The sequence below is a fragment of the Rasamsonia emersonii genome (genome assembly GCF_000968595.1).
Source record: "Rasamsonia emersonii CBS 393.64 chromosome Unknown ctg1118621759678, whole genome shotgun sequence".
Classification (NCBI taxonomy): domain Eukaryota; kingdom Fungi; phylum Ascomycota; class Eurotiomycetes; order Eurotiales; family Trichocomaceae; genus Rasamsonia; species Rasamsonia emersonii.
Genome location: NW_013563338.1, coordinates 60,546 through 82,829, shown reverse-complemented (window position 1 = coordinate 82,829; position 22,284 = coordinate 60,546). Strand labels below are relative to the sequence as shown.

Genomic DNA, 22,284 nt, shown 5'->3' with positions numbered 1-22,284 from the left:
GGCATACCGTCATTGGGCAACCCTCCAGTTCTTCTCCAGAATTGCTTCCAAGGCTGTTGTCCAACTAGAAAAACATATCGCTCCTCAAACCCACGATGCGATCGATATGGCCCAAATACAGTGAATGTGATAAAGCCTTGACGAGGTGGCACAATTCGGCAGATAAGACATTAATAATTTCTTGCACAGGTCCAGTGTCTCTATAATCAAAACTTCAGATTATTTTCTCTACAGCAAGAGCAAACCAGATCTACCGTCTTGGAGCGAATGGAAGTAGACCAGTGACGGCGTTATGGCACCAGACGGATTTGGTATCTTGTCCAGCGATAACGAGTTCTACGTCCATATGGACAGATCCGGCCAATTCTTTTCTCATATCTATTTTGTCCTTTCTCCACTGCTCAATTCGTCGCCTTCGACACACTGTCCTCTTTGTTTTCTCCGGATTGAATTGAATGATAACCTACTGATGCTTTCCTGAATCCCCAGAATCAAGACATTGCCTCGAGGGAGACTTCGAAAATCATTAAGCTATCGAACTTATTCAAACTGCTCGCTCATCTGTCCTAGCAGGTGTTACATTATTCGCTGTCCTCGCCATCATTGCTTCCACTGAAATGATGAAGTTCCTCGCTTATCGAACACTCAACTCCGGAATTTGAGGATTCTTGAGAATTCACAAATAGCTGGAGTAGTTATCAGCATGATATTGACATAGACAGACCCGCGGATATCCTGTCAGAAAATCGACTATGGCGGCCCCTCTATATCGTTCTCTTCCTGCTCCTTCGACAACCCTCAACCTCACGATATCGACCTTTTGGAATGGGTTGCCTTATCGATTCTTGCTTGCCTTGGTGCGCGCACTATTTCCGTCAGTCGGGGATATTTGAATTACCACACGCCAAAACAGGTCCCGGCCACTTATGTAGCGGGCATCGTGCTTGCTATTTACTGGCTTCCTTCATGCACCAGTATGTGGAGACAAGGAAATCTGGATCGGTCGAAACAGCAGTCAGTCCAGCTCACTTCACAAAGGGAATGACATCGGGTAAATTGAGCTATCTCGGTAGGGAACCGTTTCCTCGAATTCGAAATTCAGAAGGCAGCTCTGCGGACCGACAGTGGTGCTCTGTTTCCTCTCTCTCTCTTCTTTTTTTCTTCTCTCTTTATATCTGTCATGTCATTTCTTCTTTTTTTCTCCTTTTCCTCTTTTCCTATTCTTCCCAGGCGCTTCCGCCTATCTTCCGGTTTTAACACCCTGATATTTACAGGTTATCGCTTCTCAGCGTTTTGTCAGCAGAATTCCTCCTCTCCTTTTGGGTTAACCGTCATTCCATTTGGTTATCCTTTCTTCAACAAAGTCTGTCTGCAATGATAGTGAGTCCCTTGCTTGATTTTGCATTCAACACACGGCGTCTTGATGGAATTCTTGCTCTCTCTAATTAGTTTGACGTGCAGCAGCGCATGAATCTCTGGTTACCTGCTCAATGTGCTAACTTGAGCCTCTGTGCTGTCCACCACTTTGATATTCTATGATGCTCTTCTTTCCAAACTTGGAGTTATGTTCCTTCTTTGCTTTCTCACACATGCAGTCTAAATCACACAACAATGCATGTGGGAATGGTTCCATGAATGACCATGAGCCCGGCATTCTTATGTTGAGGGGGCTGCACATTTTGGAATTATCTGGTATATGACCAGTTTCGTCTTTTGCTCAATGTCTTTGCTGTCCCAATGAACATGCATGGCATTGAATTGACTGGGAACGTCCTCAACGCGGATTGCGGTCTTCTTCCTGTTTATCACGGCCTGGAGGTCATCCGAACTTGATAGTGTCCATTGTCAGCGAAACTCCAGTTCTATGAGGCATTTTCCACAACCTGACTCCAGAGTAAACTGAGCAGCTATGCCTGTGGTGAGCCTCATGCAGAATCACAATGCCATTGATTATTATTTATTTCTGTATATCTTGCAACATCACGGCTTGTTCAGAGGTTAAGAACCCCAGATTCCTCACCCGTGGAATCCCGACCGCTGATATCCGTACAGCCGATCTTCCGTATTCGTTGTTGCACGGCTGGTAAATGGAAATCTGTATGGAGTAAGAGCCGATACAAGCCGATCTGCTCTGGGCCCGCTGATTGGTGGATGGGCGGGTTATATACGCGGGTGACAATACGGGACAATACGGGTAGCTTTTGCTGCAAGTTCAACGTCAACTTCATCTCCCAAGGCTGCTCGACTCTGCCCCAACACTGTGCTATTCCTCTCCTCACCCCTCCACCTCCCCCAATTGTACCTTTCCTTCGTGTTTTTGTATCTACGGAGGATCCATTGCTCCACCCTATATCTCTTTTCCTGTCCTTTCTGGTCTATAACCCTCCTGCGTCATGTTCCGGTCTCTGCTGCCGCGAGCGACGCCGCGGACTGTCCTCCGCACCGCCACACCCCAGGTCGTCCCTTCGAACTTCGTCCCTGCCCCGTCTCTTGCTTTCCTGGGACGCTCAAAACGAGGATATGCGTCGTCGACTGGTGCGTACTAGCCCGTTTCAATTGGTCCGGTTTCTTAAGCATTGCCCCTGCCGCGGCGGGAAAAAAAAAAGGGAAGGGGAAAAAAAAAACTAAATCTGTGGATAAATGTGAAACAGAGCACGACGTTGTTATAATAGGCGGTGGTGTCGCAGGATATGTTGCTGCGATCAAGGCCGGGCAAGAAGGTCTGAAGGTGAGGAATCCTTTATGCCTGGAACTGATCGCAGAAAAGACCATCGACCAGTGCTTACGGTTGTGATTATTGTAGACCGCCTGTATCGAGAAGCGAGGCACTCTCGGCGGAACTTGCCTCAACGTCGGATGCATTCCTTCGAAATCGCTCTTGAACAACTCGCATCTCTACCATCAGATCCTCCATGATACCCAGAAGCGCGGTATCGAAGTTGGCGACGTGAAACTCAATCTGGCACAGATGATGAAGGCAAAAGATGCTTCTGTGGAGAGTCTCACCAAGGGTATCGAGTTTTTGTTCAAGAAGAACGGTGTGGATTACATCAAGGGAACTGGTTCCTTTATCAACGACCACGAGATTAAGGTGAACCTGCTGGACGGCGGTGAGACGACCTTGAAGGGAAAGAACATCATCATCGCCACCGGAAGTGAGGCTACTCCATTCCCGGGTCTGAAGATTGACGAGGAGAGAATTGTCACCAGCACTGGTGCTCTGTCCCTGAAGGAGGTGCCGAAGAAGATGGTTGTCATTGGTGGTGGTATCATCGGTCTGGAAATGGTATGCAATTGTTCCTGTAGCCGTTGAATCTCTCTGGTCAAGTTGCTAACTTCCAAAAGGCTTCCGTCTGGTCGCGTCTTGGCGCTGAAGTGACTGTGGTCGAGTACCTGAACCAGATCGGTGGACCCGGCATGGACGCAGAGATTTCCAAGCAGGCCCAGAAGATTCTCCAGAAGCAGGGCATCAAGTTCCTGACCGGCACCAAGGTTCTGAGTGGTGATGACAGCGGGTCGACGATCGCTCTCAACGTCGAGGCCGCAAAGGGCGGCAAGCAGCAGACTTTGGACGCCGACGTTGTTCTGGTCGCCATTGGCCGTCGCCCGTACACTGCTGGCTTGGGATTGGAGAACGTCGGTCTGGATGTGGACGAGAAGGGCCGCCTGGTGATCGACCAGGAATACCGGACCAAGAAGCCTCACATCCGTGTGATCGGTGACTGCACTTTCGGCCCCATGCTGGCTCACAAGGCCGAGGAGGAGGCCGTCGCTGCGATTGAATACATCACGAAGGGCTACGGCCATGTCAACTATGCTGCCATCCCTAGCGTCATGTACACACACCCCGAGGTCGCGTGGGTTGGCCAGAACGAGGCGGACGTGAAGGCGTCGGGCGTCAAGTACCGTGTGGGCACCTTCCCCTTCAGCGCCAACTCGCGTGCGAAGACGAATCTGGAGACCGAGGGTCTGGTGAAATTCATTTCTGATGCCGAGACCGACCGCATTCTGGGTGTGCACATCATCGGGCCGAACGCCGGTGAGATGATCGCTGAGGCGACGTTGGCCGTCGAGTATGGCGCCTCGAGCGAGGACGTTGCCCGGACGTGTCACGCCCACCCGACTCTGGCAGAGGCCTTCAAGGAGGCTGCTATGGCCACGTACTCGAAAGCGATCCACTTCTAGACTTGCCGCTGCCACCAGTCCCGTCGATCTATCATCATGTATTACTGCTAGCCACTGTCTTTGAACCTTGACTTGTGTAGCATCATCCTATAATATTTCCTTTGTCTGTTATATTTGAAAAGAATAGATATTGGCCAATGAATCTGCTACTGAATAGTAACTATAATAAGCGTAAGAAATGTGTGTATGGACATAGGGTAACAAGGAAATAGAACAAGCAGAAAATGAATTAAAACCACAGAGATGAAACTCATAGAGTACGTAATAAGAATTGGCGAAGGACCTTCAAAAGTAAAAAAAAAAGAAGGACTGGTCCGCCAAGATATATATATATATTCACAGAGCAGTCGGTACGAGAACTACTCGATCCAGATTGAAGCCAATCATACCACCCAAGAACGTGTATCTTAAGGACATTTTCACATTGCATTATTTACTATCATTATTCCTGTCATCCATTGACTTCGTGACTGTCAAGTTATGGCGTGGCGTGGCGCGGCGTGGCCGTTATTCATAAATCTTACGTTACTCCTTTTTTTTCCCCCTTTCATTTTCATTTTCTTCCTTTTTTTTGGTTGAAAAGGAAAATTTACTCGTCCTTTACCACATGCAGATGGGAAGAAGAGGTGAGATATTCGCGTTTGTGAGTCATTGTCGGCGCGAAAGCCCGGATCCAATGCTTATGGATCGTGGTGAACGTCTCGCAGACAACTTCGATGGCCTTATCCCTGTTGTTTATCCAGCATTCGATATAGACTACACAAATCACATCAATTTAGCAAACCGTAGCTAAGACTGCGGGTCTCGAGGGAAAAACAATAAAACTTACATTTAACCTTGGGCTCGGTCCCAGACGCTCGGAGGGTGAATTTAACATCCCGATCCAGCCACAGTGTGATCATCTGGTTTCCCTCATCTACTGGCAGCGCTGGTTTGTTGTCGGGAGTGTCCGAGTCGTAACCAATCGTCATATCCCTCCATCTCAAGATCTTAAATGATCCAAAATTCGTGCCTTTGCGCCAAGGGCCCTTGCGGATCTTCTCGAAAAGAGTAGCCGTGGTGGCTGGATCAGGCGATCGGAAATAGCCATTGAGCGTCTCGTGATGGCCATATCGCCCAAACAATTGCTCCAGCTTGTCGAACGGAGTCATGTTCATAGAGCGCCATTTCCCTTCTGCGAGAAGAAAGACGGCCGCAGCCGTGATACCGTCCTTGTCGTAGCAGACTTTCGGAAACATGTACCCGAGAGCCTCTTCGTAGGCAAACGGAACTTCGTAGCCTTCTTCCTCCAGCTGTTTGGCAATGTTCCCCATCCACTTGAATCCCGTCAGCGTTTCCTGGAAGCGGATGCCACGAGCCGCACACATTTTCTCCAGCATGACACTGGAAACGGCGCTGCTCAGAACCACGTAGCCTTTCTTTTTGCAAGGGTACTCGAGTTCCTCGAAAATATGAGAAGCGAGCAGAACGCCGATCTGGTTTCCGGTGAACGTGTACCATGAATCCCTCCTGGACAATGATCAGCGTAGAGTTGCAACAGCAGGCGTGGTGACGTCCTTACCTCATTTTCTGCGCGACTGCAAGTCGATCCGCATCAGGGTCGTTCGCAATCAAAAGCGGCCTGTCGTTGTTCTCCGCACAAGACATCGCTATATCCAGTGTACCATCCTCCTCAGGATTGGGATAGCGCACCGTGCGAAATGTTGGATCGGGGTCGAATTGAGCGTCCACATTGAGCATCCACGTGCCTATCCCTATCTGATGCATGATGTAGGGTAAGGGAATCCCACCCGTCCCGTGCAAGGGAGTATACATAAATGGGGTCGGGGGAATCAGCTTATCTACCGTAGAAAGCTTGACAATGACAGTTAGTTTGGGAGAAAGGTAAACAGGACGCCGGAGATCGGAGAGGCCATACTGCATAGCGACGAATAGCATCACCCCAGGGTAGGACAATGTCTTTGTATGCACCCCAGTCCACCAATTTATTTGTATTATCCGTACTGGAGTCAGCCCAAGCGCCTGGCCAAGGATACAGATTCTCCTGGATGGATTGAGCAATCTCGGCGTCGATCGGCGAGTTCACCTGAACACCTTTGTAGAGGAAGCTAAAGAGCAAGTTAGCAGTATAACACTGGACTGGAGGCCTTTGTTGATCCTAACACTTTGTATCCTGCAAAACATCAGCTGTAGCTACGAAGACGAGGGAATTGGGATTTCCAACCATTATCTTCTGCTGGGTTCTGCAAGTTTTTGTTAGAAATCGTGGTCAGTATACGGTATCACTGTCGACAGGCTTACATGACTGGCCGTAATCATGACCCCTGCAACTGCTCCCTTAACCTTTGTCGCAAAGGAGATCATCGGCGTCGTACACTCTTTAGCGCAAAACCAGACCTTGATCCCTTGTGCAACAAAAGCATTGACTGCAAGGCGGGCAAACTTTTCGGAGTTCTTCCGTGCATCTCTTCCTATCACGACACCATACCGACACCGTTCAGGAAATTTCTTCTTGAGATACGTGGCCAATCCTTGTGAAGTTTGGATCACGGTAAGGCAGTTCATGTTGGCAAACCCAGCGGCCATCTTCCCACGCAGACCGGCGGTGCCAAACCGGATCCCTGGAGTAGATGAATTAGTCCAGTTGGAAGGAGGATTCGGATTACAAGCAAGTCAAGACAACGGGGAATACACGTACGGTTTCGAAGACGCTTTTCGAGCTCCGCGTCATCGTGAGCATCACGCAGCTTCTCTATCTCGCTCCTGGTTTCCGGATCCTTTTCATTCAAAGCATGAGCTCATAGAACTCTTGCTGCAATTCATCAATCCGAGATAGGTACCTTATCCCACTCGAGCCATTGGTTGGTGAGATGCCAAAGCGGTACCTAGAACCGTACCGTCAAAACTCAAGTAATCATAACCAGGGGTTGAATGACTGTTATCGATTTCTGCGACAGACCTCTGGGAAGGCCATATGGGGCGCGTTCTCGACCTCGAATCAGATAGATGTTACTCTCTTGCAGGTTGGAATACAGAGTAGCTGCCGAATCCGCAGCCACAAGGGAGATCAAATGCAATATACACCGCAGAAGTACGTCAATTCAAAGACTATTACTGGGAACACTTCCGATAGACGTCCACGCGCCATGTGCGAAGCTTGCTGAAGCGCCTGCGACAGCGGTGGGGATGCAGGGCTGTGATTGGCAGAGGGGCCCGGGCACGTTCCTGGGAATTATCCTGCCAAATCCTGCTTACGTACGGACATCATACCACGGCATGGCCCGTCTTCCGTCCTCGCGGGTCCTCCCCTCCGCACCGCTGCAACCCTTCTCCTGCATTCACGGCGACATTTCAGCTACATGACTATACCCAGGCACATAGTCGCCCTCAAATGGTCCTGGTCGTCTGTCCGAGCGTGAGAATACTGGGACGATCCATCCCTTGATACCGCACGGCATGACGTGGTCGAAGAACTCCGCCTCGGCCTCGGTCGAGGACCGTAAACAGCGGATTATTTCGCGGAGAGAAATCGAGGGCATGATTGCCGATGGCAGACATATCGTCATCTACGACGGCAGGGTCCTCAAGACAGATGCGTGGATCAAGTTTCACCCTGGAGGAGATAAATCCATCAAACATATGGTCGGGCGAGATGCGACGGATGAAATCAATGCGTACGGTCTCTGCTCTCTGGCCTGCTCTACATGGACTGACCGTTGGTTCTGTTTTGCGATTGAACAGGCTACACTCGGAGGAAGCCCGCCAGCGAATGCTGTCGTTTCAGATTGGACGGATCGAAGGGAGATGGACCAATTTCCTGCCGCCTATCCAAGGAGGGAAGTTTCGCCCATACAACAAGGATGATTGTGACACCGCGTCGGATAGTAGTTCAAGCCAGCCAAGCACTCGCCCATCGTCGCCGGTCTTCGACGAGGTCGTCGACGAAAAGACTGGTCTACGGCGGAGGAACTCTTCGTCAACCGCGGCGTCATCCATAGCCTCGGCTCCCCCGGCAGATAAGAAATTCGAGCCAAGGCCATTCTTCCTCGATGCTCGGACTCAGCAGGAGATCGTCCTCGACCTGGCCAAGTATCCTCCGCTAGAACCAGCCTCCCAAGACAACATCGTGAAAAAGTACCGCGCCCTGAACGAGCGGATCCGCGCGGAAGGTCTCTACGACTGCAATTACTGGGCGTATTTCATCGAGTGCTGTCGATATACCCTTTGTGCGATGCTCTCGTATCTCTTTCTCCGCTGGAGTTGGTATGGCACGTCTGCATTCTTTCTTGGCTGCTTCTGGCACCAACTCGTCTTCACGGCTCATGATGCCGGCCATATGGGCATTACTCACCACTTCCATATCGACACGGTCATCGGAATCATTATTGCAGACTATCTGGGAGGTCTCAGCTTGGGATGGTGGAAGCGCAATCACAACGTCCACCATATTGTGACCAATGCGCCAGAGCATGACCCGGACATCGAACACATGCCATTCTTCGCAATCTCGCATCGCTTTATGACCAACCTCCGCAGCACGTATTACGACCGCGTCATGACCTTCGATGCTGTAGCTCAATTCCTGTTGAAATTTCAGAACTACCTGTACTACCCAATCCTTCTCTTTGGTCGCTTTAATCTTTACCGGCTGAGTTGGGAATATCTCCTCCTGGGCCAAGCTCCAAAGAAGGGCCCAGCTTGGTGGCACCGCTGGTTCGAATTGGGCGGCCAGATATTTTTCTGGACGTGGTTTGGATATGGCGTGCTTTATCGATCCATCCCAGACTGGGGCAACCGCATTCTTTTCCTTCTCGTCTCCCACATGGTCACAGCTCCCCTGCACGTGCAAATCACGCTTTCTCACTTCGCCATGTCGACGGCGGATCTCGGAGTCCACGAGTCCTTCCCGCAGAAGATGCTCCGCACCACTATGGATGTGGACTGTCCTACCTGGCTGGACTTCTTCCATGGCGGCCTTCAGTTCCAGGCTATTCACCATCTGTATCCCCGTATCCCTCGACACAACCTGCGCCGCACTCAGAAGTTAGTCATGGAGTTCTGCCGCGAAGTCAACATCCCTTACGCGATCTTTTCCTTCTATGACGGCAACAAAGAAGTCATTAGCAAACTGGGGGATGTGGCCAAGCAGGTCCGAATCTTCGAGGAGTGCAGGAAGGCATGTGCTGAACAAGCCTTATTCTCGGACCATCATCATCATCATCATGACTGAGTTCATCTACTCGGTAGCCACTCGCTTCGATACCATGATATCTACCATGTATCTCTTGACGAATGCGCTATACATATAAGACCAATCCAACCTCCCCGTCCGTCAGGGTGCAGATTGGTCCAGTCTGGATTCAAATCGGACGGGAAGGCTTGGTTGTGATTTAAATAATGACGAATTTGTACATAGATTTGATGTCGACTGCTTGCATGGATGGATGGACGATATTTTTTTGAACCCCGCTATGTTTTGCGATGTCACTTTTTTTATAAGATTCTATGATCTATTAAATGTCATACATGGTCATGACAATTGCAAGTTCTGTCTATGGGTCATTGAAAATCATTCATTCGGGCTGTAATACGGAGTAGAAAGTGCATTATCTAAATCGCTTTTTCGATGGAGCTGTCACGACGGCTGAAGGTGCAATGTCATCCGGGTAGGGCACCAGCTCTGGCCATCTTCTTAGCATGTTGATCTCGTCGATGATGGTTTGCTTTGCCCCGGCCACCGCCTCGACTGCCTCCACGGCCACCACGGCCATCACCACGTCCTCGACCGCCGCCACCCCGACCACGGGCGGGACCTCCACCTCCACCTCTGCCTCTGCCGCCGGCGGCGGCTCCATCGCTGGTCTCTTCGGCTTCTTCTTCTCCCGTAGTCTCGGTGTCTGCTTCCGCATCCTTGGGATTTGGTCTTCGATACGAGGTTGAAGGAAGCTCTGGCTGAGCGACAGCTCCTGCACCACCACCTCCTCCTCTTCCTCCAGCCTCAAGGGCCAGTTTTGCCTCCAGCCTGGATTTCCGTTTAGGATCACGCTCCAGCATCAGCGCCCATCCTTCTATTGCCTCGTCGGTCATGCCCGTCTCCCGCTTGAGCGCCGTCCGAGGCTGTGAGCGACGGGTTGCCGAATTGCGCGCGAACTGTTCCGGATTCGACTTGTAGGCGCGGAAAAGCGTCATTTCGGTTTCTTCAGCGCGGTCACGTCGGACTTGCTCCGCTTCGGCGTCGGTGCCCGTGGGCACGGAATCGACCGTTCCCCCGACGTCCGCCACGTCGTATGTGTCATCGCGCTCGTCGTCGTCGGAATCAAACGTGGCCAGGGCAGACAGGATTGCTGCCTTGTTGGCCGCGTGCTGACTGCGGTCCGCCAGCATAGCATCCGCGGTCAGCTCTGCGTTTGCACGTCCGAAATGCACTTTCCGGCCTGCATCTCCGGACCGGGCTGCTTCGACGATTTCGTCATCATCAAGATTGATTCTGCGGGTGAAGGTGGGTTCCGAAGGTAGTGGTGGTGGTGGTGGTGGTGGGACTTCCGGGGATGTTGGACGCGGTTCCATAACGTCGTGCGAAACCAACTGCGCATCCGGAAGCTGCTCAGACTTGTCCAGAGATTGGAGTTCAGGCGGTAGTGACCCATCAAGAAGATGCGCAATGACTGTCTCGACGTTGTCGTCGTAGAAGTCAAGCAATCGTGCAAGGTATCCAGATCCCAGGTCCGGAAAGAGGTCCTGGATCTGCGTAATGAGAGACATCTTGTGAGCGTGAAATTCTCCCTCGACAACTCCGTCGTGAGCTCGTCCTTTGCCCTTGTCTTTTCTCTTGTGCTTCTGGTAGCGATTGTGAAGCGGTTTTGTCTCCCGCTGGTATGCTCGCAGAGTAGCGACGAGATCTTGGCCTCGTCTTTGGGGGAAACTGATCAAGTATCGTTCCATCCGCGTGAGCATGTCTGTACTGCAAACCAAGTCCGACAACAAGACGGGCTCCTTTTTGGCATCAGGGGTATCCACGCCTGCAGCCACCTTCAGGGTGAACAGATGGTCCAGGAGCAGTGACAGATTCGGTTTGGGGCCCTTGAGCAGGGACGTCAAACCCACGTATGCAATCGCAATGAGCGCGCTTCGAAGAGCTTCACCGTCGCTCTTATGCGCCTTGGATTTGTATGCGTCGTAGATGGCATCTAAAAAATCGGAGCCTGTCATTAGGACATGGCCCGCGGCAGGCAGTGCGGAGGCAAGAACAGTCAATCTTCGAATGTGAAAAAGCAAATCAGATGCCGTTAAAGAAGCTGATGCAGAGAGCTGCTTCATGATTGCTGACTTTCCGCTGTCCAGGCTGGATGTTATCGTCTCCTGGTATCTGGCCCATACTTCTGATATCACGGCCCTGAAAGCAGAGCTGGAATGATAGCAGATGCTCAGGTCACCGAGGAACTTCCAATCCAGCAGCTCCGGCGATGTCGGCGACACCTCCAGCAGCAGCCTCTTCGTCAGCAGGAAATTCAACCTCCGCAGATTCCTCGCCTTCTGCCCCGCATGCAGACGCGGGTCGTTCGAGGCGGCCATCTGCTGGAAGTACGACGAGAGAAAGGAAGCGTAGAATGCATCTTTCGCGGCACATTCTCCAAATTCCTTGGCCGATATGCGCAAGCGCAGCTCAGTGAGTGCGATCCACGCATCCAGACATGCTTCCCATTCCTCATTTGGGATGTGATTCCGCACGGGGGATGGTGGGACTGGCGCCAGCGGTGGTAATTCCATGGTCTAGAGAGTTGTGGTCATGCAGCAGGGAAGGTCTCAAGTGGCGCACAGTAAACTAATATCAGGACTGCAGAATTTGGAGCAAAACCAAGCGGCGCTCATCATCTTCACCTCCCGAATACGTCTCTTCGCCAGCATGGAGATGTTGCTGCTGCTGTTTCTCCGGGCCATGGCTGACTGTATCTGCTTAGTCAGCACGCGGACACCCGATGCGGCTAGCGCAGCACTAACCGAGTGCCAAGACTGCAATCCACACAGAACACCCGATAATGCAAACCGGTTAAACTCAACGGAGTATCTATCAAAGAGAAAAGATCGCTGCTCCTCCGATCCTCAACCACAACCCCCTCAACCTCAAGTGCCTTTCATCACCTTACCGAACCTCGTTGTTCAGGTCGTGATTGGCTCCAGCCTCAACTTCCACAACGTATGTGTTGACAGCTACCTTAGCATTATGACCGGATGAGGCCAAGCTAATGGGTGTATCTCAGTCAATTCAATTCAATTCAATTCAATTCCAGTGTAAAGCGCCGCCGCCGCAAACCATATCAAGATGTCTTTCCAGAAGCCCGAGAAGGAGTTCGGCGAGGGCCCGGTATGTTTGTTTCAGTTCTGAATTGTCGCGACGACACGCGAGAACGTCGAAGTATTATCTTTATTATTATTTTATGAACCTCCATTCTGATGATTACCGTCTTTGCGCTGCAGAAAATCCACAAGATCCGTATCACCCTCAGCTCCCGCAAGGTCGCTTCCCTTGAGAAGGTCTGCCAGGAGCTGATTGAGCGCGCGCGCTCCAAGTCGCTCCACGTCAAGGGCCCTGTCCGCCTGCCCACCAAGCACCTGAAGATCTCCACCCGGAAGACGCCCTGTGGTGAGGGTTCCAAGACCTGGGACAAGTACGAGATGCGCATCCACAAGCGTCTGATTGAGTGAGTTTTCCCCCATTTATATTATTCTTATATCAGATCCTGGGGTCTTCCTGCATGCTGACGGGTTCGATTCCTACTCTATCTAGCCTTCACGCCCCCACCGAGACCGTCAAGCAGATCATCATCAACATTGAGGCTGGTGTTGAGGTTGAGGTTACCATTGCTGCTTAAACGGTTTGTCGTCTTTTGGACCTTGAAAAAAAAAAAGAAAACAAAAGACGTCTTTCTGGTGTATGCGGGCTGGTACTGCGCTTGCATCTTGGATGTGGCCTCCTCGGGATTATTCTACGGCGATTGCATCTGTGAAGGTGCTCGTTGCGGTAGCTTGTATGACCGACAAGGAACAGAAATAGATAATAAAAGAAAAACAAGGACGAAATATACCAGAAGAAAGAAGATTATTCTGTCCAATTTTTTTTGTTCCCCTCTCAAGACCAAAAAAAGCTCGAGAACAGAACTCCTTCGGTCCAAAATACCCATGTCTCAATCAATATTTGCACTTTACAGTAAAATCCCCCCAGTATGGCAAAAACCCCAACCGTGATGACTCCACAAAAAAAATATAAAACGAAGAAAGGAAAAAAATGGCCCGATAATTTCCCTTTCCCCTGGAAAACAAAAACCATGATTCCTTGCAAAACTCCCTCGTCCCACAATTCTGATCTGTATGTACAGTACACATTATTATTACTCCTGGGAAAAGTCTAAGGAAGCAAGCATTTAGAAATCAAACCCCATCCACTCCACCTTCGGAGGCACGCTCGGAATAACGCCGTCCTTGAAATACCCATTCTGCAGGAAGAACTGGTACTGCTCCGTGACCTCTGGAGTGTACTCCTCGGGCTTCGCCTCGACGTCCTTCAGGTTCCCTTGCTCGGGTGGTCCGTCCGGGAAGAAGATGCGCACCCAGGTCTTGTTGTCGTCTGGATGCAGGTAGCAGGGCCAATCCTCGTCGTTGTATTTCACGGGCCGGCCCTTCCACATCGTGAGCTTTTGCGTCACCGGATCGCGGACGGTTTGGCCGCTGAGGTTGGGGAGCGGATTGAGCTCGTTGTCGCCCACTTTGAGCAGTGGTTTGGGCCCAATGCCAACCCGGGGGCCGCTGGGCGCGGGTGCGGTAGTAGTTGTGGTAGTCGTAGTCGTCGTAGTAGTGGCCGGTTGACTCGTAGGCTGACCGAATGGGCTTGCAGCTGCTCCTTGCTGACCAAATGGGTTCGCAGCCTGTTGCTGCTGTTGCTGCTGCTGCACCTGGGCAAAGGGAGATGGAGCTTGTGACGGCTGCCCAAATCCGCCGGTGGAAGTCTGCATTGCGGATGGCTGTCCAAACCCCGTTGCGGCCGCAGGCTGCCCGAACGGCGAAGCCGATGTCTGTCCAGACGGTTGACCAAACGGAGAAGCAGTCGTCTGACCTGCCGGCGCAGAAGGCTGGCCGAAGCCAGAGGCCCCCTGATTTTGGGCAGATATTTGACTGAAGGGAGACACATTGCTTGGCTGGCCAAAGCCCGAAGTGCCGAGAGCAGACGGTTGACCAAAGGCTGGCTGTCCAAATGCTGGTTTCCCGAAGGCAGGCTGGCCTCCTAACGCGGATGGTTTTCCAAATGTAGAGCCTTGACCCAAGGTAGATGGCTGTCCGAACGCAGGCCCCTGTTGTCCCAGACTTGAAGGTTGACCGAATGCCGGCTGAGTACCACCCAGGGGTGAAGGCTGACCAAACGTAGCGGTCGAGGGCTGACCAAAAGCACTTGGTTTGCCAAATACAGACGTCGATGAAGGCGCTGCTTGCTGGTTGAAAGCACTGGGAGCTTGACCAAATGGCGACGGTTTGTTGAGATTCTTGCGTTCTACAATGTCAATCCGGTTCGGATGCTCGTTTTCTCCTTCGAGGATGTATTTCAGAGCCCCCTCCACGTCATTCAAAGCAAAAGAGATCTGCCTCAACGCCTCTTCATACAAGTTCTGGGCTTCTTGGATAGCTTGGTTTGCATTGCCCGCTGCCGCTGCCTGGTAATGACGCCACCGCATCTCCTCGAAACTCTGCTCGCGCTGAGGTCCTCCGAAAAGTTGCCTGGGTGCGTTCTTCCCAGGACCGTAAGCTGAGAAGATCCATTCTGGTCGTCCCTTTCCGGCGGTCAGATCATGTTTGATATCATCAGCGTTTAGTGCGTAACTGGGAAGCAGTCAGTTATCGCATCAAACGGACGATGGAACGGGCTACCTACGTTTGAAGCTTGTTTTGCTGTTGCTGTTTTTGCCGACCTTTTTTCCAGACATCAGGGTTAATAAAGACCGTATTTTCAAACATTGACATGACGAATTGCGAGAATAACTTCGGGATAAATGGTATCAAGAGATCAAGAGATTATTCAGGGCGATCATCCAGTAGCTTCACAAATAATAGAACACAGAACTAACAACGAAGAGATTGAAAAGCATTCTGGGGCACATGATAATGGGAAATAGGAATATGATCAGAGGTTTTCTTCAGGAATGGCCGAGGCTAGCGGCAAACGAAGTACGATCATTCACTGCTCGCTCGTGGATTTAATGGAGGGGCTCATGTGACACAACACGATCTGAATAGCAACTGAATAGGAACAATGCAAGACATACCTCCTCCAAATGAAGCTGAGCTTGCACCTGAGCTTTGCAGGGCGCTGAAACGATTGGAGGACCCGGCCGTGGGATGGCCAGGATGCTCGTATTTGCACCGCTCTGGGCAAAGCAGTCAGCGAGGCGAAATTATTCAGAAACAAACAATGCGCCATCCATCCTCCAGTCACGAATCATACCTCCAAACCTGCAGCGTCCTTGCTGAAAGTACGTACAGACGACCATCTTGCTGAAGTGTAGCAGCTACGTATGCGGCATTCGTTGGTCGTCTAGTCGCGCGGTTTGAATCTTAGTGCTGGAATTAAAGTTGATCTGCGCGCGCTGTCGATTCCGTTTTGGCGCCTCACCCCGGAAATCGCCGCACCCACTAATATTAAGCTATATCAAAGGCACGACAGAGGTTGCGGTCAACTAACTTCTAATTGTCGATACAGAATTGCAGTGCGTCCTAGTTGACGTTTTTAGAGATGACCTGCAAATGTGAGTGACGTTTGTTAAGATTACCGTGATAGATCTCTTGGCCACAAGTTATATATTTTTGACGCTGCGGAAAAGACCGAGCTTGTTCCTCGCCTCACCACTATCATTTGACTGCATGAAAAGTCATATTCCTGAGAATGCTCTGAACTATTATTGTTTATTTTTCTTTTTATTTTTTACTTTTACGTAATCTCCCGTGTTTTTACAAGAAGCAGTATCTCGCCACGGAGGCAATACGAAATTGAAACTCAGTTACTTGAATCCCATTGAAGACCCATATAAGCAATACAACCTGCCCACCTAGAACTCCGTTCCCGCTGACCCAGAGGATAACAGCCAAGAAACCTCAGTCACGTAACCTGATCGCTATGGCTAAGTGTAGCGCCGAGAGGGCCATGCCGATCGATGCTCTGGCGGAGGTCATCCCAATTGATGCCGTCCACTTTCTTCCCACCCAAAGACTCGACCTCAGCGGATAGATTCTGCAGTCTTCCCGTGGCGAGTCGTCGCATCATCACCGTATCTTTCGCGCCTGGTAACGTTGATGCCTTTCCATGAAGCAGAGAATCCTCAAACCACTGCTCTTCTTGTTCATCGAACGGAAGGTTTACGAGCTCAATCGCTCGGTCCCCTCTGACCTTCCCCGCACTGGTCTGGTGGACGAACAACACGAGCTGTTCGAGATATCGGCGACGGCGGTCGTCCTCATGCTTCCGACTGAAGAAAAACGCTTCCGTAATGCTAGCACGACAGAGCGTTTCGAAAAACGCTTGCTGAACCTTTTCAGACGCCAGTGGCGGAGAAACAGTAAGGTAGTATGCTATTGCGAGACTATCATCATGCTTCGGGAGCTTCTGAAGAGTCAGGACATAGAGGATCTCATCTGGGAAGGTCGGTATGAGAGACGGTTCCGTGAGATATTCTAGGGCTCGCTGTTATATCCGGCAGAAGTTAGCTAATATCCGAGATAAATGTGGCCAGTGGTCGTACTCGAAATTCTAATCGATCCAGATGCCAAAGTCCATCTATGAACAGTCTGTATTTCTCCGGAAGATAGGATCGCCGCGCAAACTGCGTACTGGCATCACTTGCCCCGCGGCAATCTCTGAGAATGTAGTAAATCAACGCTTGTTTGTGGTGACTCGGAAACGACGACGAAACAATCTGCTGATACAGGTTCCTTAGGTCTTGATTGGTTCTTGGAGGATATATTTTCTGGACTAAAAGACTCCGCAATTAGATCCGCACAATGAATCAAAATCGATCCCAAGTAGCAATACCTGCTTTGACACCCAGAAGGCTCAGCAGCCGATCAACAAAAAGTTGATTTTCAAGAGCGCGACGGCTCGCAAGGATCTGGTCCACGACCTTCCCATCGTAGGTGAAATCCTTGTTGAAATAGAAGGTCGTCTCGAACTGCTCCCAGGGAGCCATCCTATCGTGTGAGAAGCGGATGGCCGTGGAAAGACGAAATCAAGCTGGAGCCAGCACCTTGTGTCTTTGAGACGAGTAACGATACAATACGGCGATGCTGACCTCAGCCGGGCGGTGAGCGGGGGAGCGCATCCGAGCGGCAGAAAAGTGGCACCTTTCCTCTTTTGGCTGCGAAGTAAACAATGCGGCGTCGCCAAAACAAAGCACAGAGAGCGACGGCCGACAAGTCATCTTGCCAACTTCATCGCGCCCTCGCAATCAACACAACTATCCCGACATGGCCTCGATAGCGAAGAGCAGGCCGTCGCGGCGCGCTGCCTCACGGAAGAGTTTTGTTATTGAAGAGCCTTCCGAGGACGATGAATTGGGAAATGTCACCCCCACACCATCGAACGTGGATGAGAACGACGAGCACGAGGACGAGTATACGCCAGTCGCAAAAAAACCCGCTGCGAAAAAGGGAGGGCGGAGAAAGACAGCAGATGCACCCACACCTAGCGCACGGCGACAGTCACGACGCGGACGACGAACAACGGCTGGGGACGATATGGATTCATCACAGGTCGCTGAGAGCATCGAGGAGGCGGAGGAGGAGCAAAGTACTATTGCAGCGCCGGCGGAAGAGCCTGAATCGCCATCTGACAGTGTTCGTGCTGTTCAAAGGCGAAAAAGCGCTGCTAATTCTCGTAAGAGTCGCACATCCGCTACTCCAACCCCGGAGCTATCCTCACTTCCTACGCCGTCTCCTTCAGCGTCGCCCGAGCCTTCATCTCGGTCGCACAGAGATGCCGCCAGCCCTCTTGCCGATATCACCGAATCAGCCGTGAATAAGACGCCGTCGCCTTCAAAACGACCCGAGGAGCCGAAGTCGCAGATATCAATCATCAACCCGATGTCTACGAAACTAGAGAAGCCGATGGACATTATGATCAAGTCACGTTCCTTGGCTATGCCTACGATAGAAGAGCCGAAAGGGCCCCGTCCGCGCATGGTTATCACCCATCTTGTGCTTACCAATTTCAAGAGTTATGCAGGGAGACAGGTTGTCGGGCCTTTCCACGTCTCTTTCTCGTCAATTGTCGGTCCAAACGGGTCCGGAAAATCAAACGTTATTGACGCATTGCTGTTTGTTTTCGGATTTCGCGCAAGCAAGATGCGACAGGCAAAAGTTTCTGCTTTGATTCATAACTCAGCGAATTTCCCAGATCTGCCTTTCTGCGAGGTTGAGGTCCATTTTCAGGAGATCATTGATCTTCCAGGAGGCGCTCACGAGGTCGTTCCGGATTCTCAGCTGATAATTTCCCGACGAGCTTTCAAGAACAACACCAGCAAGTACTACATGAATAAGAAAGAGACGAACTTCACAGCGGTGACAGATTTCTTGCGCGAACGTGGAATTGATCTGGATCACAAACGTTTCTTGATTTTACAGGGCGAGGTTGAGTCTATCGCGCAGATGAAGCCGAAGGCGGCAAACGAACACGAGGATGGACTCTTGGAATATTTGGAGGACATCATTGGAACCTCAAAGTACAAGGTGCCGATCGAAGAAGCTGCCGCAGAAGTTGAGAATCTGAATGACGTGTGCGTTGAGAAGAATAACCGCGTCCAGCATGTCGAAAAGGAGAAGAACAATTTGGAGGACAAGAAAAACAAGGCTCTGGCTTACATCCGAGACGAGAACGAGCTCGTCATGAAGCAGTCGGCTCTCTACCAGATCTACATCGCTGAGTGTGAAGACAACATACGAGTGACGGAAGAAGCTATCGTGCAGATGCAGGAGTTATTGAACCTGGAGCTTGAGAAGCATGAAGGTAGCGAATCCGGCATCAAAGAGCTCGAGAGGGCCTACAAGCGCGGCATGAAAGAATATGAAAACATGGAAAAGGCCACACAGGCTATGATCAAAGAGATGGCAAAATATGATAAGGAATCGGTCAAGTTTGAAGAGAAGAGGAAGTTCTTGACTGGCAAGCAGAAGAAGCTGGAGAAGACAATGCAGTCAAGCCGTCTTGCCGCCTCCGAGTGCACTAGTCTGGTCGAAAAGTACACCTACGATATCGAGAAGAAGTCGGCAGAAATTGCGAAGCTCGAGAAAGAGATGAAGGCGGAAGAAGAGGAGCTTTCCTCCATTCGGGAGGGATTGAAGGGCAAGACCCAAGGCCTCTCTGAGCAGATAGCTGCGAAGCAGAAGTCCCTGGAACCGTGGAATGAAAAGATCAACGAAAAGCTTTCCGCCGTCGCGGTGGCCCAAAGTGAGCTGGATATCTTGCGGGAAAAGAGCAACGCTGGTGCCAAAGCTTTGGAAGAGGCGCAGTCCAAAGTTGCTTCTATTGAAGAGACCCTGTCCGAGAAGGAAGCCGAACTCGAGGAACGACGTGCGGCGAAAGCGAATCTTGAGAGCGAACTTGCAAGCTTGCAGCATGACCTGAAGAAACTGTCACAGAAGGAACCTGAATTTCGTACTCAGGTCTCCAGCGCGAGGCAAAAGGCGGAGGAAGCAAGGGCCAGTCTTGCCAGTACCCAGAATAGGGGTAGTGTGTTGACTGGACTGATGCGACTAAAGGAGTCCGGTCGTATTGATGGCTTCCATGGTAGACTTGGAGACCTTGGAACCATTGATGAGAAATATGATGTCGCGATCTCGACCGCCTGCCCCGCCCTTGACAATATGGTTGTCGACAGCGTTGAAGTTGGTCAGCAATGCATTGACTATCTTCGCAAGAACAATCTCGGGCGTGCCAACTTTATCCTCTTGGACCGACTCCCTAAGAGAGATATGTCTTCCATCAACACTCCTGAGAATGTTCCACGACTGTTTGACTTGGTCAAACCCAAGGACCCGAAATTTGCACCTGCCTTCTACAGTGTTTTGCAAAACACACTGGTAGCCAATGACTTGCAACAAGCAAACAGGATTGCTTATGGTGCTAGACGATGGAGGGTTGTCACACTTGACGGGCAGTTGATCGACATGTCTGGTACCATGACTGGTGGTGGCACTCGTGTTGCAAGGGGCGGAATGTCATCTAAGCCGGTCGCCGAGACGTCGAAGGAGCAGGTGGCGAAGCTCGAACAAGACCGAGATGAGATGGAGCGGAAATTCCATGCATTCCAGGAGAAGCAGCGGCAACTGGAGGCCTCCATTCGGGAGAAGTCCGATGAAATCCCGAGACTGGAGACTAAAATCCAGAAGACTGTAATTGAAATTGAGAGCGCCCGTCGAAGCCTGGCCGATGCCCAGCGACGTGTCAAAGAGCTGAGCGCAGAACACAAACCATCGAAAGCTGATGACAACCGGGCTCAAGTGCTGGAGAAACAGATTGCAAGCCTGGAGAAGGAAATCGAGTCATTGCGGAATGAGATGGCCGGTGTCGAGGAGGAGATTCAGACTCTCCAGAACCGGATCATGGAAGTCGGCGGTGTTAGACTGAGGAGCCAGAAAGCCAAGGTCGATGGCCTCAAAGAACAGATCAGCATGCTTGTTGAGGAGATTTCCAACGCCGAAGTTGCCAAGTCGAAAAACGAGAAACTGATCAATAAACACGAGAAAGCTCGTTTAGACGCCGAGAAAGAGATCGAACAGGTCCTTGAGGAGATCGAGCAGCTCAACAATGATGTGAAGAATCAAGCCAGCGATGCGTCGGGATCGAGACGGAAAGCCGAAGAGGCTCAAGAGGCTCTCGAGACAAAGAAGGGTGAGCTGAAAGCCCTCAAGGCTGAGCTTGACGAGAAGATCGCGGAGTTGAATGAGACCCGGAAGGCGGAGATTGAGATGCGCAACAAGCTGGAGGAGAACCAGAAAGTCCTGGCTGAAAATCAGAAGCGAATGCGATACTGGGAGGAGAAACTCTCCAAGCTGTCATTGCAGAATATCAACGACTTGGGTGAAGAGCAGCAGATCACGGAGCTGCAGACTTACACCAGAGACGAACTCGCGGAGATGAACAAGGAGTCCCTCAAAGCTGTGATTGCTGCCCTAGAGGAGAAAACGCAAAACGCTTCTGTCGACCTGTCAGTCATCGAAGAGTACCGCCGTCGTGTTGCTGAGTACGAATCGCGTTCTGCGGACTTGAATGAGGCGCTGAAAGCTCGAGACAATGCCAAGGCTCGCCTCGACAGTCTTCGATCCGCCCGTTTGACAGGATTCATGGAGGGCTTTAGTATTATCTCCATGCGCCTGAAGGAGATGTACCAGATGATCACCATGGGTGGCAACGCAGAGCTGGAGCTTGTCGACTCTCTTGATCCGTTCTCGGAGGGTATCTTGTTCTCTGTGATGCCTCCCAAGAAGAGTTGGAAGAACATTAGCAACCTCTCGGGAGGCGAGAAGACACTGTCTAGTCTCGCGCTCGTGTTTGCTTTGCATCACTACAAGCCGACTCCTCTCTACGTTATGGACGAAATCGACGCTGCTTTGGATTTCAGGAATGTAAGTTTCAACCGCGTGACGCACTCTTCTCTCCCCATTTATGCGTGATGAGAAGGAACATGCGCTGACATTCTTGTGTAGGTCTCTATTGTTGCTTCCTACATCAAGGAGAGGACCAAGAATGCCCAGTTCATCGTCATTTCTCTCCGAAACAACATGGTGAGCTGCACTCGACACTCCTTCCTACCTGTAGAACTTCGCCGCTAAAGAGTCTCCAGTTTGAACTTGCATCTCGTCTTGTCGGAGTATACAAGGTCAATCACATGACGAAGAGCGTCACGATCGAGAACCGGGACTACATCACTGGTCGACAACAATGAAGGATCAGCCTCTGTTGATGATTTTTGGTCTTCTTCTCTGTGAATAATGTAGGGACGGATGATATGGGAATAACGTGGATATTTTAGCTTTGGATTAGGCACGCGTCAAGGCTGGATTGGTTTA

At 51.0% G+C, this 22,284-nt stretch overlaps 8 protein-coding genes across 8 annotated transcripts; 4 read left to right on the top strand and 4 right to left on the bottom strand.

The window, feature by feature from the left end:
• Nucleotides 1-2,393: 2,393 nt before the first annotated feature.
• On the top strand, nucleotides 2,394-4,185 carry T310_0472 (Dihydrolipoyl dehydrogenase; the record flags this gene model as incomplete). The annotated part of the gene is made up of 4 exons (XM_013476676.1): nucleotides 2,394-2,535; nucleotides 2,652-2,728; nucleotides 2,804-3,250; nucleotides 3,307-4,185. 4 exons carry the CDS (start codon nucleotides 2,394-2,396, stop codon nucleotides 4,183-4,185), a joined length of 1,545 nt encoding a protein of 514 aa, XP_013332130.1.
• Nucleotides 4,186-4,774: 589 nt separating this feature from the next.
• T310_0471 (Phosphoglucomutase) lies at nucleotides 4,775-6,750 on the bottom strand (the record flags this gene model as incomplete). Its single annotated transcript, XM_013476675.1, has 5 exons — nucleotides 4,775-4,941; nucleotides 5,015-5,694; nucleotides 5,747-6,039; nucleotides 6,104-6,271; nucleotides 6,487-6,750. The coding sequence occupies 5 exons, from the start codon at nucleotides 6,748-6,750 to the stop codon at nucleotides 4,775-4,777; spliced, it is 1,572 nt and encodes a 523-aa protein (XP_013332129.1).
• Nucleotides 6,751-7,191: 441 nt separating this feature from the next.
• Nucleotides 7,192-9,415, top strand: T310_0470 (Linoleoyl-CoA desaturase; the record flags this gene model as incomplete). Its single annotated transcript, XM_013476674.1, has 4 exons — nucleotides 7,192-7,276; nucleotides 7,319-7,440; nucleotides 7,567-7,859; nucleotides 7,927-9,415. 4 exons carry the CDS (start codon nucleotides 7,192-7,194, stop codon nucleotides 9,413-9,415), a joined length of 1,989 nt encoding a protein of 662 aa, XP_013332128.1.
• A 428-nt stretch (nucleotides 9,416-9,843) lies between these two features.
• On the bottom strand, nucleotides 9,844-11,952 carry T310_0469 (CUE domain protein; the record flags this gene model as incomplete). Its single annotated transcript, XM_013476673.1, has 1 exon — nucleotides 9,844-11,952. One exon carries the CDS (start codon nucleotides 11,950-11,952, stop codon nucleotides 9,844-9,846), a length of 2,109 nt encoding a protein of 702 aa, XP_013332127.1.
• A 136-nt stretch (nucleotides 11,953-12,088) lies between these two features.
• T310_0468 (40S ribosomal protein S20) lies at nucleotides 12,089-13,055 on the top strand (the record flags this gene model as incomplete). Its single annotated transcript, XM_013476672.1, has 4 exons — nucleotides 12,089-12,379; nucleotides 12,506-12,547; nucleotides 12,661-12,884; nucleotides 12,971-13,055. The coding sequence occupies 4 exons, from the start codon at nucleotides 12,089-12,091 to the stop codon at nucleotides 13,053-13,055; spliced, it is 642 nt and encodes a 213-aa protein (XP_013332126.1).
• A 549-nt stretch (nucleotides 13,056-13,604) lies between these two features.
• T310_0467 (CCCH zinc finger domain protein) lies at nucleotides 13,605-15,192 on the bottom strand (the record flags this gene model as incomplete). Its single annotated transcript, XM_013476671.1, has 2 exons — nucleotides 13,605-15,051; nucleotides 15,104-15,192. 2 exons carry the CDS (start codon nucleotides 15,190-15,192, stop codon nucleotides 13,605-13,607), a joined length of 1,536 nt encoding a protein of 511 aa, XP_013332125.1.
• A 1,132-nt stretch (nucleotides 15,193-16,324) lies between these two features.
• Nucleotides 16,325-17,408, bottom strand: T310_0466 (Uncharacterized protein; the record flags this gene model as incomplete). Its single annotated transcript, XM_013476670.1, has 3 exons — nucleotides 16,325-16,906; nucleotides 16,965-17,194; nucleotides 17,255-17,408. The coding sequence occupies 3 exons, from the start codon at nucleotides 17,406-17,408 to the stop codon at nucleotides 16,325-16,327; spliced, it is 966 nt and encodes a 321-aa protein (XP_013332124.1).
• A 277-nt stretch (nucleotides 17,409-17,685) lies between these two features.
• Nucleotides 17,686-22,160, top strand: T310_0465 (Structural maintenance of chromosomes protein; the record flags this gene model as incomplete). Its single annotated transcript, XM_013476669.1, has 3 exons — nucleotides 17,686-21,840; nucleotides 21,922-21,999; nucleotides 22,059-22,160. The coding sequence occupies 3 exons, from the start codon at nucleotides 17,686-17,688 to the stop codon at nucleotides 22,158-22,160; spliced, it is 4,335 nt and encodes a 1,444-aa protein (XP_013332123.1).
• Between the last annotated feature and the right edge of the window lie 124 nt (nucleotides 22,161-22,284).